This window comes from Meles meles, chromosome 5, assembly GCF_922984935.1.
Source record: "Meles meles chromosome 5, mMelMel3.1 paternal haplotype, whole genome shotgun sequence".
Lineage (NCBI taxonomy): Eukaryota > Metazoa > Chordata > Mammalia > Carnivora > Mustelidae > Meles > Meles meles.
The window spans coordinates 79,277,834-79,292,416 of NC_060070.1; the positions used below are offsets into that span (position 1 = coordinate 79,277,834).

The window sequence follows — 14,583 nt, forward strand, 5'->3', positions numbered from 1 at the left end:
GAAAGAAAAATTTACAGATGTATCATTATTCCCAGGGGAATATAAGGCAAATCCCATGATCAGCAATGAAGACAAGAAGGTTTGCAAAGTTTTCAAGAGCAAATTTCACCAAGTTTTTAAATTTAATATCTTTCTTCAAAAGGAGAATCAAATGATCTTTATGTAAATCATTTTGATCTCCAAATTGAAGAGAAGACACATTAAAAGCTCTTAGCTAACCACATTCAAAGGGCAGGTCAAAACCACTCTTGACACTCCAGTCCTCTGTTGTCAAACATGTCACATTACCACCATTAACAGCCCAGCGGGCTCTTCATAGGCAGAACATTGTTACATGAGATCTTGCCAAAGTCTGTCAAACATCTTCCCAAGAGATGGAGGATTTTATGAATTTTCTATCTTCAGGAATCCTGCCTTCATTTTTCTCTTTGAAGTTATTTTTCACTGTTTTAATCTACAAATCTGAGGCCACTACAATAAGTGTGTTCATGTTGGAGGCTTGTCTTGCAACAGTAGGAGCTTTACCATTGCTATTCTTCCCTTGTACGCTGGAAGAAAGCCATAAATAACAAACTAGCACATTAATGCAGCTCTCGAGTCTTGATTGTGCTTCCCAAAACAGCATTAAGTAAAGCCTGCATTTGAAATCAACTTGGAGAGGATGATGCATGGCATGTAGTAAGAAGAAATAAAAACACCAGTAAGAGATTTTACAACTGGGACACCAGACTATAGAGACCATTGCTTTCAAAAGACAGCAGAGCTGCGATAATGCATAAAAACTATATGGAGAAGACAAGACGGACACCTGTATCTCCTCTTTGCTACTGATACAATCAAGAGCAGGGAAGCCTGTTCTCCTGCATCTGTCAGTGCTAGGATCAGGGGTGCCAAGGTCCTGGGCTGTCCTGGGGTTTACAGCATGGCATCATCTACAATTTACAATCCATGCAAAGAGCAACCTGAATCACAAACAGGTCATTTCCTTCCCACTCCCCACCCTTTTCTTTCAGCCTGACAAGGAAAAACTGGCATCTGGGCATCACATTGAACAGCCCAACAGCGAGCAATTTACCTTTGTTACTAAATCAATCAGCCGTTATTAAATTCTTCATCAAGGCTGCCCCCACCCCTCAGTTTTCATTAAGCCACGTTTCTCACGTCTGAGGCACTTCCTATTAGAAAGGTGCTGAGGGGAAAGACAAAGGGGAAGAATTGCCTCTATTAATGCCTCGGGGTATCATTAGTGCTAAAACTGATGGACCTATCTAGGTGTTTTATATTACTGAGTGGTAATAATAATAATACCTCTATCTGTGTAATCCTTTAAGATTTCCAAGGCAATTTCAAATGCATTACCTTAATCTCAAAACAAGCCCAAAGTCTCTATGCTCACTTTGTTCCCATTATTTTGGAGATGAGGACACAGGGTCTCAGAGAATTCAAATGGTTCTCCCAGGATCACCCTGGCAGTAAAGCAGGGAGCCTGGATGAGAAGAGCTGGGTCTTTCTGACACCTCAGTTCTCTGCCCTCCCCGTGCTGCCTCATACCTAGAACACAGTCTCATGAGCTGTTCTGCTTTTTCAGGTCTCCCTGGCATGTGTGTCAGAAGTCAATACCAGTGTGGCCCCATGCTGAGTTCCATGACCTGCTCCAGCCTCGCCTCACAGCAGGCTTTGGGGAAGGAAAGGCAAGAAAGACATCCCTATGAGTCTGAATGGCAAGAGGAAAGGTCTACAAACCCTAAAGAAAATATGAACTCTGAAATATTCATCTTTCTGGTTTGTATCACTGAGCACAGAAGATTAACTGTCTGAGCCTTGCTTTAGTCTTACTGCTGTGGGACTATAGTTGAGTGAGAACAAGTGAATCCCTGAAAATGAAATATCTACAGGAATAATGTCTTTCTTTGGGGGGAAAAAAAGGTAAAACAATGTGCACCTACTGCCACCAGAATAAAATAAAACAAAACAAAACAAAGAACTGGGCTAGAAAAAAATGCAAACGTCAGACAGGCAACTCTTTTTTAGGGCAGAACACTCAAAACAAGGGTCAGCTAAGGGCGGTCTTTGTCTTTGGAGATTTATTCCAGCCACTGAACTTTCTAATTGTCTACCCTGATGTTCCGTCAAGATTTTCTAAAGGATAGATGGAATTCCTTCCCCTAGATTTGTTTTTTCCCTCGATTCCTGTTGGTAACTATCTATACACACAGAAAAAGTTTGACCAATTCACTTACTACTTGTACGGGCATGGGTAGGACACTCAACAGCCCACCACCTCAACTTCCTCAGCAGCAAACTGTGGATGTCAGTAGGACTTGCCTTGTAGGATTGTGATCAAGATTTAATAGATTAATGTTTGTGAAGGGCTTAGAAGAGTGCCTGGCACATCACACGTGCTATAAAATGTTTTAAACAAATGAATAAATGAAGTAATTAATTAATGAATTAAAATGAAACAATAAAAGTTTAAATTCAGTTAACGGAAAGGCGATGTTCTCTCTGCACAGCACACAGCTGTGTGCTTGGCCCTGAACTTCAGCATGGCCAAACAGTAACCTCATTAAGCACTTACAGTTATTTAGCACCTCGTGTTTTTTTTCTTCCTGGGGCCGGGGGTGGGGGGGGGGTGGGGGGGTGGGGGAGTGGGGGTGTGGGGGGGTGGGGGGAGGGGGGGTTGGCAATGCTCCCTACTGGTACAAAGAATGTGTTACGTGTCTTCTTCATTTGCCCCTGGCACCTACTAATTTCTAAGTATGTAACAAATGCATACTTTTTTTTTCTAATTATTTGAATTGCATACTGTTTCCTCAGATTGTTACTTGTTGCTATAAAGATCTGACATACAGGGACGCCCCCCCCCCCATCAGGAATGTTGTTTATTATGTTAGTAAAGTGCATGCACCTGCTCTCAGTGATGTAAAAGAGCTCAAACTTTCCCAGAATGGATGAAATGTATTCATTCCCTAAGAATACCATTAATTTACTACCATTGGCTTCTGTTTTAAAATATCTTTGCACATTTCTTTTGAGGCATCCTTTCAGTGCAGTGTAGTAACCTCAAATCATTTGCTTCTCTTCAACTTTTCTAAAGTTGTATATTTAAAATATGAAAATAGCCCAGTTCAAGCCAGACCCCATCAACATCCTACTTTAAGGTTGGCACTCTTGGTCTTTGCTGTTATTTCATGATTATTTCACTAATTACTGTATAATTGCCCCAGTTTCTAGAGACCGTCCTATTTTTTTTTTCCAGAGATTTGTTCCAGTATTCCACTAACATTTCTCAGGACAAATTTTTTGTTGTTATTCCTATTTCCATGGTATAAACCAAGGGCATAGTCTGGAATAAGCCGCAGTTTCCAGAATATTTGTTAAAAGAGGCTTCTTATAAGGAAGCAGAATGGAAGCTCTGCCGGGACAGAAGTCCCATGGAATCCACACTTGCCAATTCCAGTTTTGACTGAATCTCAAAATCCATCCATAACACAGCACAAGGTGCCTCCAGGACTTGAAGTGTAAGGATTCCTGAACTTGACACAATATATAACACTGTAAAATGAAACATTGAAACATTTTTAAATGTTATTTAAACATTATTTAAATAAATATAAACTTTAATAAACTGAGACAAGAAGTCTTCAAAAATCAGGCCTCAAAATTAAGCCTATATTCTTTTGTTTGTTTTAAGATTACTGAGTATGAGTGTTTCTCCCTAATTGCCTAATTAATTGCCCTTGACTATTCCTAGTAATTTTTACTTTATTTTGTTTTATTTATTTTAGTGTACTTCCAGAGAAGAATGCAACTTTGTGGCTGGGATTAAAACAAATTTGTATAGTCTATGGCTGTTTTAAAATGTTAATCTGTTATCAACATAACCTTTGAATTTGGAGACTGACCACATTATTTTTTTTAAAGATTTTATTTATTTATTTGGCAGAGAGAACGAGCAAGCAAGCAGAGCAGCACAGAGGGGGAGAAGCAGACTCCCCACTGAGCAAGGATCTCCATGCAGGGCTCAATCCCAGGACCCTGGAATCAGGACTTGAGCTGAAGGCAGATGCCTAACCTATTGAGACACCCAGGCGCCCCTGACCACATTATTTTACATATTCACAAGTCAATCAGAACTTGCAAATATCATTATTTTCTTTTTCTTGAAAAAGCCACACAATAGAAATAAATAAACCAAAATAACATGTTTTTTTAGGCAAATTCCAGGATAAATTAGAGGATCATGGCATGATGTTTGACGCTCTGGTCTTCTACCCCTTCCAGAGCTTCAATACTGTAAGTGCTCACCAATGTTTATCATGACAAGCCAGACAGTGCAAGATGGTCAGTGCTTTGGAATTGCCACTATATTAGGAATCATTTTGGTTTAGCTATATTTAATTGCTTTCTAATGGCTATTAACCAGATTCTAAATAAATGCTTGTTTGCTGTACGAAACTATAGAGAACTACTTTATAATCTAATGAGGTAAAATACTATTTACCACCTACAGGCCAGCTATCAGAATGCATGCCATCATTTTGTTTCAGGAACCCAATTTACACATGAATACTCACCAGAAGTATGTTCCAGTGAGTTTCAACTTCTCAGATACCTCATCCCCTGCTCCAGAGTCTAAACCAGGATCTATTTAATTCCAAGCTTCCTTTTCTGAAGATAGTATAAGCTCTTCTAGCTTCACATTACACTATCTTCACACTTTACTGTTGAAATCAGGTGGACAGTTTGAAGGTACCTGCTGAGTCCTGAGCAGGGTACTATCATTCAGGAAGGAAACACAGCATGGAAGGCATGGAAGACTACTGCATCTTAGTGATGTGGTATAAAATTCAATTGTTTTTAATTTTTTGGAATTCATTATTGTTTTCAGAAATTATGTTACACAATATGAAAGAAATGACATAAAATTGTATGTCTCTTTACTAAGGTATCGTCTGCTCAACAAATGTAATAAATCATCAGACCCTGTTCTATCCTTGTCAGAAAAACTTCAGACCACATTGAAAGTCATTCTGACATTTCAGTATTTCAATTATTTTTTATATATGTTAGAAGGCAGGGACACTCTAAATAGTATTATTTTACCTTAGTCTTCTTGAAGATTCTATGTCTCCTATAAAAGCTTTGGAAATGGTCCAGTTCTTTTTAACAACCTGAAACTGACCTGCACCACACTGCAGTATAAAGAGACACTATTTTATTTATAGTCACCATCTCACACACATTTACTGTTGCTAGTCTCCTGAAAAGCACACAAAACTGCCCTACAAATTTCACATAAGAGAAAGCATACATCAGATAACTTCCCACTTAGACTCTTTTTTCAATACATAACTCACACCAACTCAACAAATATCAACTAACATTAACTCTAGTTCACGTGCTATTATAAATATAATAACATAAGACGTTGTCTTTTTTGTGAAACAGATTAGTTATTTCTGAGATCTTTACAGAATTTTTCAAAATTTGATTAACAAAAATCTTGCTTTTCCCGTTGGGAAGTTGGAAATAAGCGGTTTTGAAATAAAGGGGACATTTTCTTCTACCTCATTTCTGGAATTTCCCTGTGTAATCCTTCACATTCCCACCAATTGTCTTTTTAAAACAATGCTATTTCACTTTCTTAAAGCAATGCTACTTTAAAAAAAAAAAAAAGAAGAAGAAGATTGTTGAAAGTCAGGCAATTCACTGAACAACTCAAGGAATGTGGCCAGAATTATGATCCGATATGCAGTCTGAGACCCAGGTTGTTTGGTCTGGTAGGAGGACCGCAGGACCCAACACAAAGAACAGGAGAGGCCTGGGGACCACGAGATTTGGCATGTGGCAGGTCCACCTAGCAGAACAGCAGTACGGAGCCATCAGGGAGATTCAAATTAAAACAACATTGAGATACCACCTAACACCAGTTAGAATGGCCAAAATTAGCAAGACAGGAAACAACGTGTGCTGGAGAGGATGTGGAGAAAGGGGAACCCTCTTACACTGTTGGTGGGAATGCAAGTTAGTGCAGCCACTTTGGAGAACAGTGTGGAGATTCCTGAAGAAATTAAAAATAGAGCTTCCCTATGACCCTGCAATTGCACTGCTGGGTATTTACCCCAAAGATACAGATGTAGTGAAAAGAAGGGCCATTTGTACCCCAATGTTTATTGCAGCAATGGCTACGGTCGCCAAACTGTGGAAAGAACCAAGATGCCCTTCAACGGATGAATGGATAAGGAAGATGTGGTCCATATACACAATGGAGTATTATGCCTCCATCAGAAAGGACGAATACCCAACATTTGTAGCAACATGGACAGGACTGGAAGAAATTATGCTGAGCGAAATAAGTCAAGCAGAGAGAGTCAAGTATCATATGGTCTCACTTATTTGTGGAGCATAACAAATAACATGGAGGACATGGGGAGATGGAGAGGAGAGGGAGTTGAGGGAAACTGGAAGGGGAGATGAACCATGAGAGACTATGGACTCTGAAAAACAACCAGAGGGTTATGAAGGGGCGGCAGGGGGGGTGGGGGGGGTGGGAGGTTGAGGAACCAGGTGGTGGGTAATAGGGAGGGCACGTACTGCATGGAGCACTGGGTGTGATGCCAAAACAATGAACATTGTTATGCTGTAAATAAGCAAATAAAAATAAATAAATTAATTTAAAAAAAAAAGAACAGCAGTACGGTAAACATGGAGGAAGGTGGCACAGACACCATTAAAAGTCAAGTCAGACAACAGGAGGGTATTATGCTAACTGAAATAAGTCAGTCAGAGAAAGACAATTATCATATGATCTCACTGATATAAGGAATATGAGAAACAAGACAGAGGATCATAGGGATAGGGAGGGGAAAATGAAACAAGATGAAACCAGAGAGGGAGACAAACCATAAGACACTCTTAATCTCAGGAAACAAACTGAGGGTTGCTGGAGGGGAGGGATGATGGAGCGGGGGATGCGGTGGCTGCTTGTTAGACATTGGGGAGTGTATGTGCTATGGTGAGCGCTGTGAATTGTGTAAGACTGATGAATCATAGACCTGTACTCCTGAAACAAATAATGCATTATATGTTAATTTAAAAAATTTTTTTAAGTCAAATCAGATAAGAATTGAAGTTGCAGAGTCTGGAAAGGAAAGGGATTCAGTCCCAAGATAGGAAAGGGTCTGATGACCCCCTGATGTTGCCAGGAAGGAACTGCCACAGACCATCCTGAGGCTTCAGAGCAGTTCTTATGCACATATCCCAATGAGGGAAGTTATACATACAGATATATATTTGATATACAGAGTATATCAAGAGGTTAGATGTGTTTATCTACTAGTCCTTGTTACTGGATATATGCAGATCTGAGATGAAGGGCAGGTAGGAAGAAGGAGGAAGTTTACAGAGTATATCAAGAGGATAGAGCTGTTTATTTATTAGTCCTTGTTACTGGATATATACAGATCTGAGATGAAGGGCAGGTAGGAAGAAGGAGAGAATGATTTTTTTTCTAAGAACACAGGAGGAATTTTAGACAAGCTCTAAATAACTCGTATGCTTTCTGATCTTGACATAGGATAACTTTTTGATTATACAACAGGTATAAACAATATTTCCAACCACAGAAGTAGAATTCACAATTTTTAGTCTATAGGTCCTGATAGAGTATTTTTACAGAACATAGCTTCTCATTTTAACTCCACATATATGAAATTTTAATGTTAAGGATATTTGTGTAAGTTTAATAAAAATATTTACATACCAAGTAATAAATTATCTCCCATTGTAGATTCCCAAGGAGATAGATTTTCATTACTAGTAGCCTATCTTTTATATGAAAGAATAAGACAGACAACTAAAACACAGTTTCTTTAGTAACTCTGGAGTAATCAGCTTCCCATACACATGAAAACTATAAGTGGCTTTCATCTTAATTAGGCTTATAAATCAGTATGAATATTAGTTCACTTACAAAAATAAGTGAAAAAAGTTCTGTTCTATATGTATGTCTCTCTGAATGCAATCTGCCTCTCTAATGGTATTTTTGACAGACTCTGAGATATATTTAAATATAAAATTTCCACAGCTCCCATTTCACTTAGTTCAATAAACAAAATGCCAGTCTAACTATGGATTATGTTCCTTCTTGAATAGTTTTGTTTTTTCAATTTTGATATATACAATAATTGGTTTGCATGACTCTACAATCAACATCTCAGGTGGGGGGGGGACTTCTTAAAGAGAAATTGTGGTCAAAAGATGGCATTCCACGTGTCTTTAAACCTTGTCACCTGATAAAAAATAGAGTGAGATCTTTATAAGTAACCAAAATAAAAAAAAATAGATTTCATTCCCCCTTAATAGTTAAGTCCAGAAGTGTCTTAGCTTTATGATTCCTTAGGTAGTAACATGTCTTTATATCTACCTAAAAGAAATCAGAGTAGTTCTCAACTTAGAATTACAAGGAACAGGTAACTAAAGAATAAAAAGTTGTTAAAAATACTTACATTCTAAGATTCCAACAGAAAGTCATAAGCTCAATAAGCCTTCTCAGTAACTGTAAAAGTCTTTTACAATTGTTCCAGAGATGTTTTCAACTAACCAGATGCATCAAAAGTCACCATTCACAGAACTAAAAATACACCAATGTTATAACAACCAGCTCTACATGATTCATAGTTCTGGTAACATTTTCAAATCCCATGGAATATATTTAGCTTTGAACTTAATTGAAACTGCCTTACACAAGACCCTTTCATAATTTTTGTGTGTGTTTCAGTCCAAGAAAATAATTTTGATTGAGGAAGTGGAATAGTCCTTCTCTGCATTTTTCTGTTACAATATAGATGAAATCAGAATATAATTTCTCCTCCATTATAAGGCAATAGAACTCAAAAAGTCTACTAACTGACATGTCTGAACATTTTCCACTTCCTTACAAAAGATGAAAAATCACATCAGACAGGAAACACATTCTTTAGATTAGTGACAGGTGTAGAACGAGCGTACCAGTCAGCCTTTATTTTCGGTGTCAGTAGGCATGCTCAGCGACAGAGGGTACAACTCTTCCTTTTCACTGAAGTGACACACATCATATTATTCCTCCATCCACACATCACCAAGCAGAAAAGTTCCCAAGCAACAAAAGTACTTGATCGCGGCTGAATGTCAGGCTAGTCTTTAAAAATAAAACCTCAGTGCTAAGGAGACAGATGATGATGATGGTGACCATGATGGCGATGGTGATGGTGATGATGATAATGAACCGAGTTTATGAATTTCATTGGGAGGAAGGAGGAAAAGTTGCCTCCATTCTCATCCCCATTTCTCCACAGAACAGCAAACTTACTCAAGAGGTGAAAATTTAGCAGCTTTATTTAGAAGTTGAATGATTTACACTGCAGCACAAAAATAGGGCTCAGGAAGCACTTAAAGCTGCAGTAGAAACTAGGTGCTCATGAAGTAAGAGTTTCATAGGTAGGAATAAAAGCCTTTCTCCCACCCCTAGGATGCCCACCCGAACCTCATTTTGTTGTTCCAGTTTCTCTTTTCCCCCAGCCAAATAAACAAACACAGCAAAGCTATAAAACCATGACACTACTCAGGGTAAATTCTGGAAAATGGGAGAGTAAAAGAATACCTAGTACAAGTTTGAATTTTAAGATTTACCTGCTCTGATCCCAGTTGGCTGCAAAAAGGACTAGAATCTTCCTGCCATAGTGGTCCAGATTGGCCAGGCCCCCAGGGAAGCCATCCTTCAGTGCCTGCTTGATGCCCGGGTCAGTGGCCTTGAAGCTTTTGAACATGTCCAGGTTCTGCTGCCGGTACTCAAAGTACTGGGCCAGGAGGCGGAAGGCCTCAAAGTGATGAAACTTCCTGGCCCTCAAGAAGCGTAAGATGAAGGCATCATCTGTGCGCAGAAAGCCAATGTCCGGCCTGGTGATGACCATATCCCTCACCTCCTGGATGTCCTGATGCAGTGTGTCTGGGTTCTCGTTGAGCTCCAAGCGAGCTTTCTCCAGGGTCTCAGGAGAGAGACCAGCTTGTAAATGAGTCATTGTTCTGCTTATTCTTGAACCTTCCGTTCCTCTTGCTTACTGTCCCACAACAAACCTGGCCTTGGCCACGACCAGGCTCTGGCCTCTGGACCTCACTGCTGCCTGCTTCCTCTTCTATACAGGAAATTATTTGTCTTGGTGTCCAGACTAGTACCCTGTTGCTCCTGCTCTCCCACAGCTTTTTTTCTGGGGGATATAAACTTTTCCCACCCCTTAAAAACAATGCCTCACTTTGGTTCCCTCTTCCCTTTCCTTTAAAGAGATGTGGACCTCCGGGGGGGCCCAACACTCCTTGTCTCTCCTCAATCCTAACACGACGCCCCCAAGCCCACCCAGCTCGCTTGGCGCTGATCTTGGTCCTGTCCTCTTCTCTTCCAAGATGTAACAAAAACAACCCCCAGGCACATCTCAGCCCCAGCTCTGTGATGCTTCTGCAGGCCCTACTGAAGGATGTGCCTGCCAGGGATAACGATGGGAATTCTGATTAATAATAAGGTGGCTCTTCAGCGCTGAGCTCCAGGGCGGGGAGAGAGCGTCTTTGCCAGGAAGAAAAAGAGAGAAAGGGAAGGGGGGGGGGGGAAGGAGCTTATTTTTCCTTCTGCTTATTCAAAGATTTTTTTAAAGACATTTGTAGGATTTTGTTTAAAATGATTATGATCCAATTAGGTGGAGACTCTGCAGATAGCGCACCTTCCCTCCTCCCTTCCTAGACACACCGTGATCTCAGAAGGCACCAGAAGGGTTTTTGGTGGCGTTGGCACCAGCGTGGGCTTCCCCCTCCCCAGCCCCACCCGCAACTTCTGCCTTCCTCTGGCCCTTTATTTCAACGGAATTATCCCGGGGTGGGGAGTGCGCAGGGAGGAGGGGGCTCTCTCCCACAATATACATTTCAAATGCGAGGTTGGGGGCAGGGGAGAAGGTAGAGAAGACGAGTGAAGAATAAAATTAAAATGTCTCTACCTTTTCTATAAAACCCCAAAGCAAGAGAGAAGAGCAGCGGGCTCCTACCAGCAAACCCGGAGGCGGGGACGCTAAGCAATGCGGCACTCCCTGGCATCCATCAGCCCCGGCTTCGGCGGCGGCGGCGACAGCAGCATCAACTCCTCTCCGTGGGATGGAGCAAGCAGAGAAGAGGGGCGGCAGCTGGGACCCGGGCCCAAGACGCACTGGGGAGCAGCCGTGACCACATCGTCCGCCAGCAGCCCGCTGCCTCTCCCAGCAGGAGGGTCGGGGTGCAGAGCTAGGGCCACCGGCGTCCCAGGTCCTCGCCTGGCCCTGCCATTCGCGTCCCCGGGAGAGCAGAAGGGAGGGAGCGGGGTTCGAATGTCTGGATGGAGAAGGCCACGCGGGCGGCCGGTGCCTTTGTACGCCCGAGCGGCGGGGCGGTGGGCGCGGCGGGGCGGCTGCCGCGGGGCGCGGGCCTCTCCCGGTGCGCGCTGGGCAGCGGGAGTCAGGCGCGCCCCTCCGGGCAGCTGCTCCTGCTGCTGCTGTTGCTGCTGCGGCTCCGGCTGCCGCGGCTAAAAGAGGACTCGGCTCAGCCCAACTCCTCTCTAATTATCCCAGCACAGATCTAGCTGCGACGTAAGCGCTCACTCAGCTCGCGCACGCACCCCGCTCCTCTCGCCCTGGCTCGGCTGGGTAGGACGACAATTTCCGCGGCATTCACATATCCTGAGCCCCAACTTTAGCCTTCTTCTACTCGTCCGCACTCTCCCGCAGGCTCCTCGAGCGGGCATCACCTGGCCAGGCGGGGCTGCGACGCCTTGCAGCCTCCCCACACCCCTCTCTCACCCTTTGTGTGTGCAAGACCCCAGAGCGGCTGGCGAGTGACCGTTGTGGATGGTAATTCACATGAACACACGTTTTCTAGGTCCCAGAGGAGATCATTTTGATCCGGAAAGGGTACGGAAATATTTTGTTACTTGCGGCGTTTGTTGTTGACAGAAATGTTTAATTTAAAAAAGAAGACCAGAGTGGTTCCAAAGCATTGTGTGGATGACTAAACCTCCAGAGGAACTTATATGGATAGTACTTCAGCCATAAAGTCTGGCTGCTGGATTATTGTTGAAGAGAATGGAAATGAGCACTGGGGCAAAACAATACAAAACAAACAAACCAAAAACCAAAACCAAAAACAAAAACACAGTCCCAGAGGAAGGAAAAAAATAGACACCCCTGGACTCATTTCTCTTCATAATAAAGCAAATATTTGCGGAGACGCATGCCATCATTCCCTTTAGTTTTATACATCTGTGTACTAGAAGCATCATAAAGGGACAGGATTCTAAGGGTTTGAAGAAAAGGAATGTTCTCTTTTCAAAGCTCAGCATGTATTACTGAGCATGTCACTAAGAGCAACTTTGGCTTACCAACTAGAATGGGACCCTAATTTCAAGTCAACACAATGCAGCAAATATTTCCTGAGCTCCCCTGTGTGGTGGGCATTGCCTTGGGTTCTATGGATAGAATAGGTGGACTTGAAGATAAGAAAACCTTGTCATCCTTGATGACCATTGGAACACTCAGATTACAGGCATAGCTGTTGTTCTTTAGCAATGGTGTTCACAAAAAGAACACCATTGCTAAAGAAAGAGGGATGGCAGAATTCTGTGTTTTATTAAATAAGTAAGTGCAAAGTTCAGTAAGAACCAGAATAAGAGATTACAACACACACACACACACACACACACACACACACACAGAGTCATTATTCCCAAGGAATTTGCACTTTAAATAAGGAAGGCAGAAAATTATACACACTCATACACACATATATAAGGTCTTTCTAGGACTTCATATAATTGGGACTCTTCAAAAGTATTTTGAATGTAATATGAACTATTAAAATAATTCGGTTCACAGTTCAAAAAATTTTGAAAAATCTATTTTTGGCCAGTATTCTAGAACTTGAAGAAAATACGTGTTGTGTGAACTGTATTAAGAGGTTTTTTAAAGAGGTTTCACCAATATTTAGAGTTATCCATGGATCTCTTGTGTTTCTGAAGGTCTTAGGAGGAAGGGATGAACTGTCTTCTTTTTAGACTGTTTTTTTTAGACTATCTGTTCAAGGCTGTGTGTACAGTATATATAGTGCACAGCCTTGAAGGAGCCTTGGGAGCTAGAGATAGTACCTCCATCTGAATGAAAGGTTTGCTTAGGGCTTTGGAAGGTAGAGGTAGTATCTCCCTTCTGAGCAAAGGGCAGGCAGGTTTATTTTGGTTCCCTGATCTCCAAGCTACGGTCCTGTGATGCCCCTCACTATGTGTACCAATAACATCTGATCCTCTTCTCTTAGGCTGGTGGGTGTCAGGGCTCAGGAAACAAGCATAAAATATGCTGGTGCTTAGACTGCTTCTGTGCCTGGGTAATAAAGTTGTTTATGTCTAACCCAAAGGTTTTGCCACTTCTACCACAGACATGAAACTCTGGCCAGGTAAGCTGTTCGCTTGTAAGTAGGATTACATCTTAGAACCTACAAGGGCTTAAAAACCAATAACTTAATTTTGTTCTCTGAGAAAGAACCAGTAAACTATATTTTTGGAAAGGAGCTAGAAGATAAAATTTGTTGGTCCAAGGTACGGTGTGACCTATATTTAGTGAGGGTGTTTTTATTATTTATCAATGATAGATTTGCTTCAACTAAGGTTCATTTTAATCTATCAATATATGATGTAAATCACTTCTCTCATGCAGTAGGTTTGTTGTAGCAGGTTGGATGTGTATATATAGGAATCTTTTCATTATATGTACAAACTATTAAGTCCTTACTCCAATAATTTTACTATATTCTCTCTCTACTTTAACATTTGAAATCAGTTCTGAAACTAAAATAAATATACAGAATATTCTAAGAATTAAACAAGGTGTTTATCAGATGACTTCAGAGCATTTGATTCCCATTTAATATTAATTTACTTTGCCAAATTAATGCAAAGAACTGTAGGAACTAGAATAGGAGAATAAATTAACTAAACAAAGGATTCATTAAAATATTGTTGGAAAAATAATTAAATTAAGAACCTCCAATATTTTCAAGGAACCTGAAAGGGGTTTGGTTTACTGTCATAATTAATATGCATTTTAAAACATTTTATCCCATCTATTGTTAAATAAAATATACGTACGGAAAGGGGCACAAAGCAAGATGTATAGCTCTATGGCATATCACAAAGCAATCACTTATGCAAATACCCACCCTGGTTATGGAATAGAACACTGTTAGTACCCAAAAAGCCCCTCCTTCCTTCCCTCCTAACCACTTGCCTTGCCTCCCAACAAAGGAAGCCACCCATCTTCATTTTGAAAATAATCACTTCCTTGTTTTTCTTTGAAATTTTACAAGCTATGTGACTATACACTATAATTTAGTTTTCCTGGTTTTTTTTTTTAACTTAAATGAATGTAATCATTCATTGTAATTTTGTGATTGGCTGCTTTCATTCAATATTATGTTTGTGAAATAAGAGTCTTTTTCCCCAAGTTGCATGTAGTTTGTTCATCCATATTCAGTGATGACGCATGG

At 41.0% G+C, this 14,583-nt stretch overlaps 1 protein-coding gene across 4 annotated transcripts in view; it reads right to left on the reverse strand.

The window, feature by feature from the left end:
• Positions 1-11,190, reverse strand: part of CLVS2 (clavesin 2) — an 82,882-nt gene extending 71,692 nt beyond the window's left edge. For 3 of the 4 annotated variants that reach the window (XR_006818431.1, XM_046006480.1, XM_046006478.1), the window contains exons 1-2: positions 11,070-11,190; positions 9,673-10,597 (exon numbers count right to left, since the gene is read on the reverse strand). Coding sequence is in view for 3 of the 4 variants with exons in the window: in XM_046006480.1 (XP_045862436.1) it covers positions 9,673-10,061 (389 nt within the window). In the remaining variant the exon portion in view is untranslated. Of the gene's footprint in view, positions 1-9,672; positions 10,598-11,021 lie in introns of all 4 variants that reach the window. The other variant, XM_046006481.1, reaches the window with a different exon arrangement.
• Between the last annotated feature and the right edge of the window lie 3,393 nt (positions 11,191-14,583).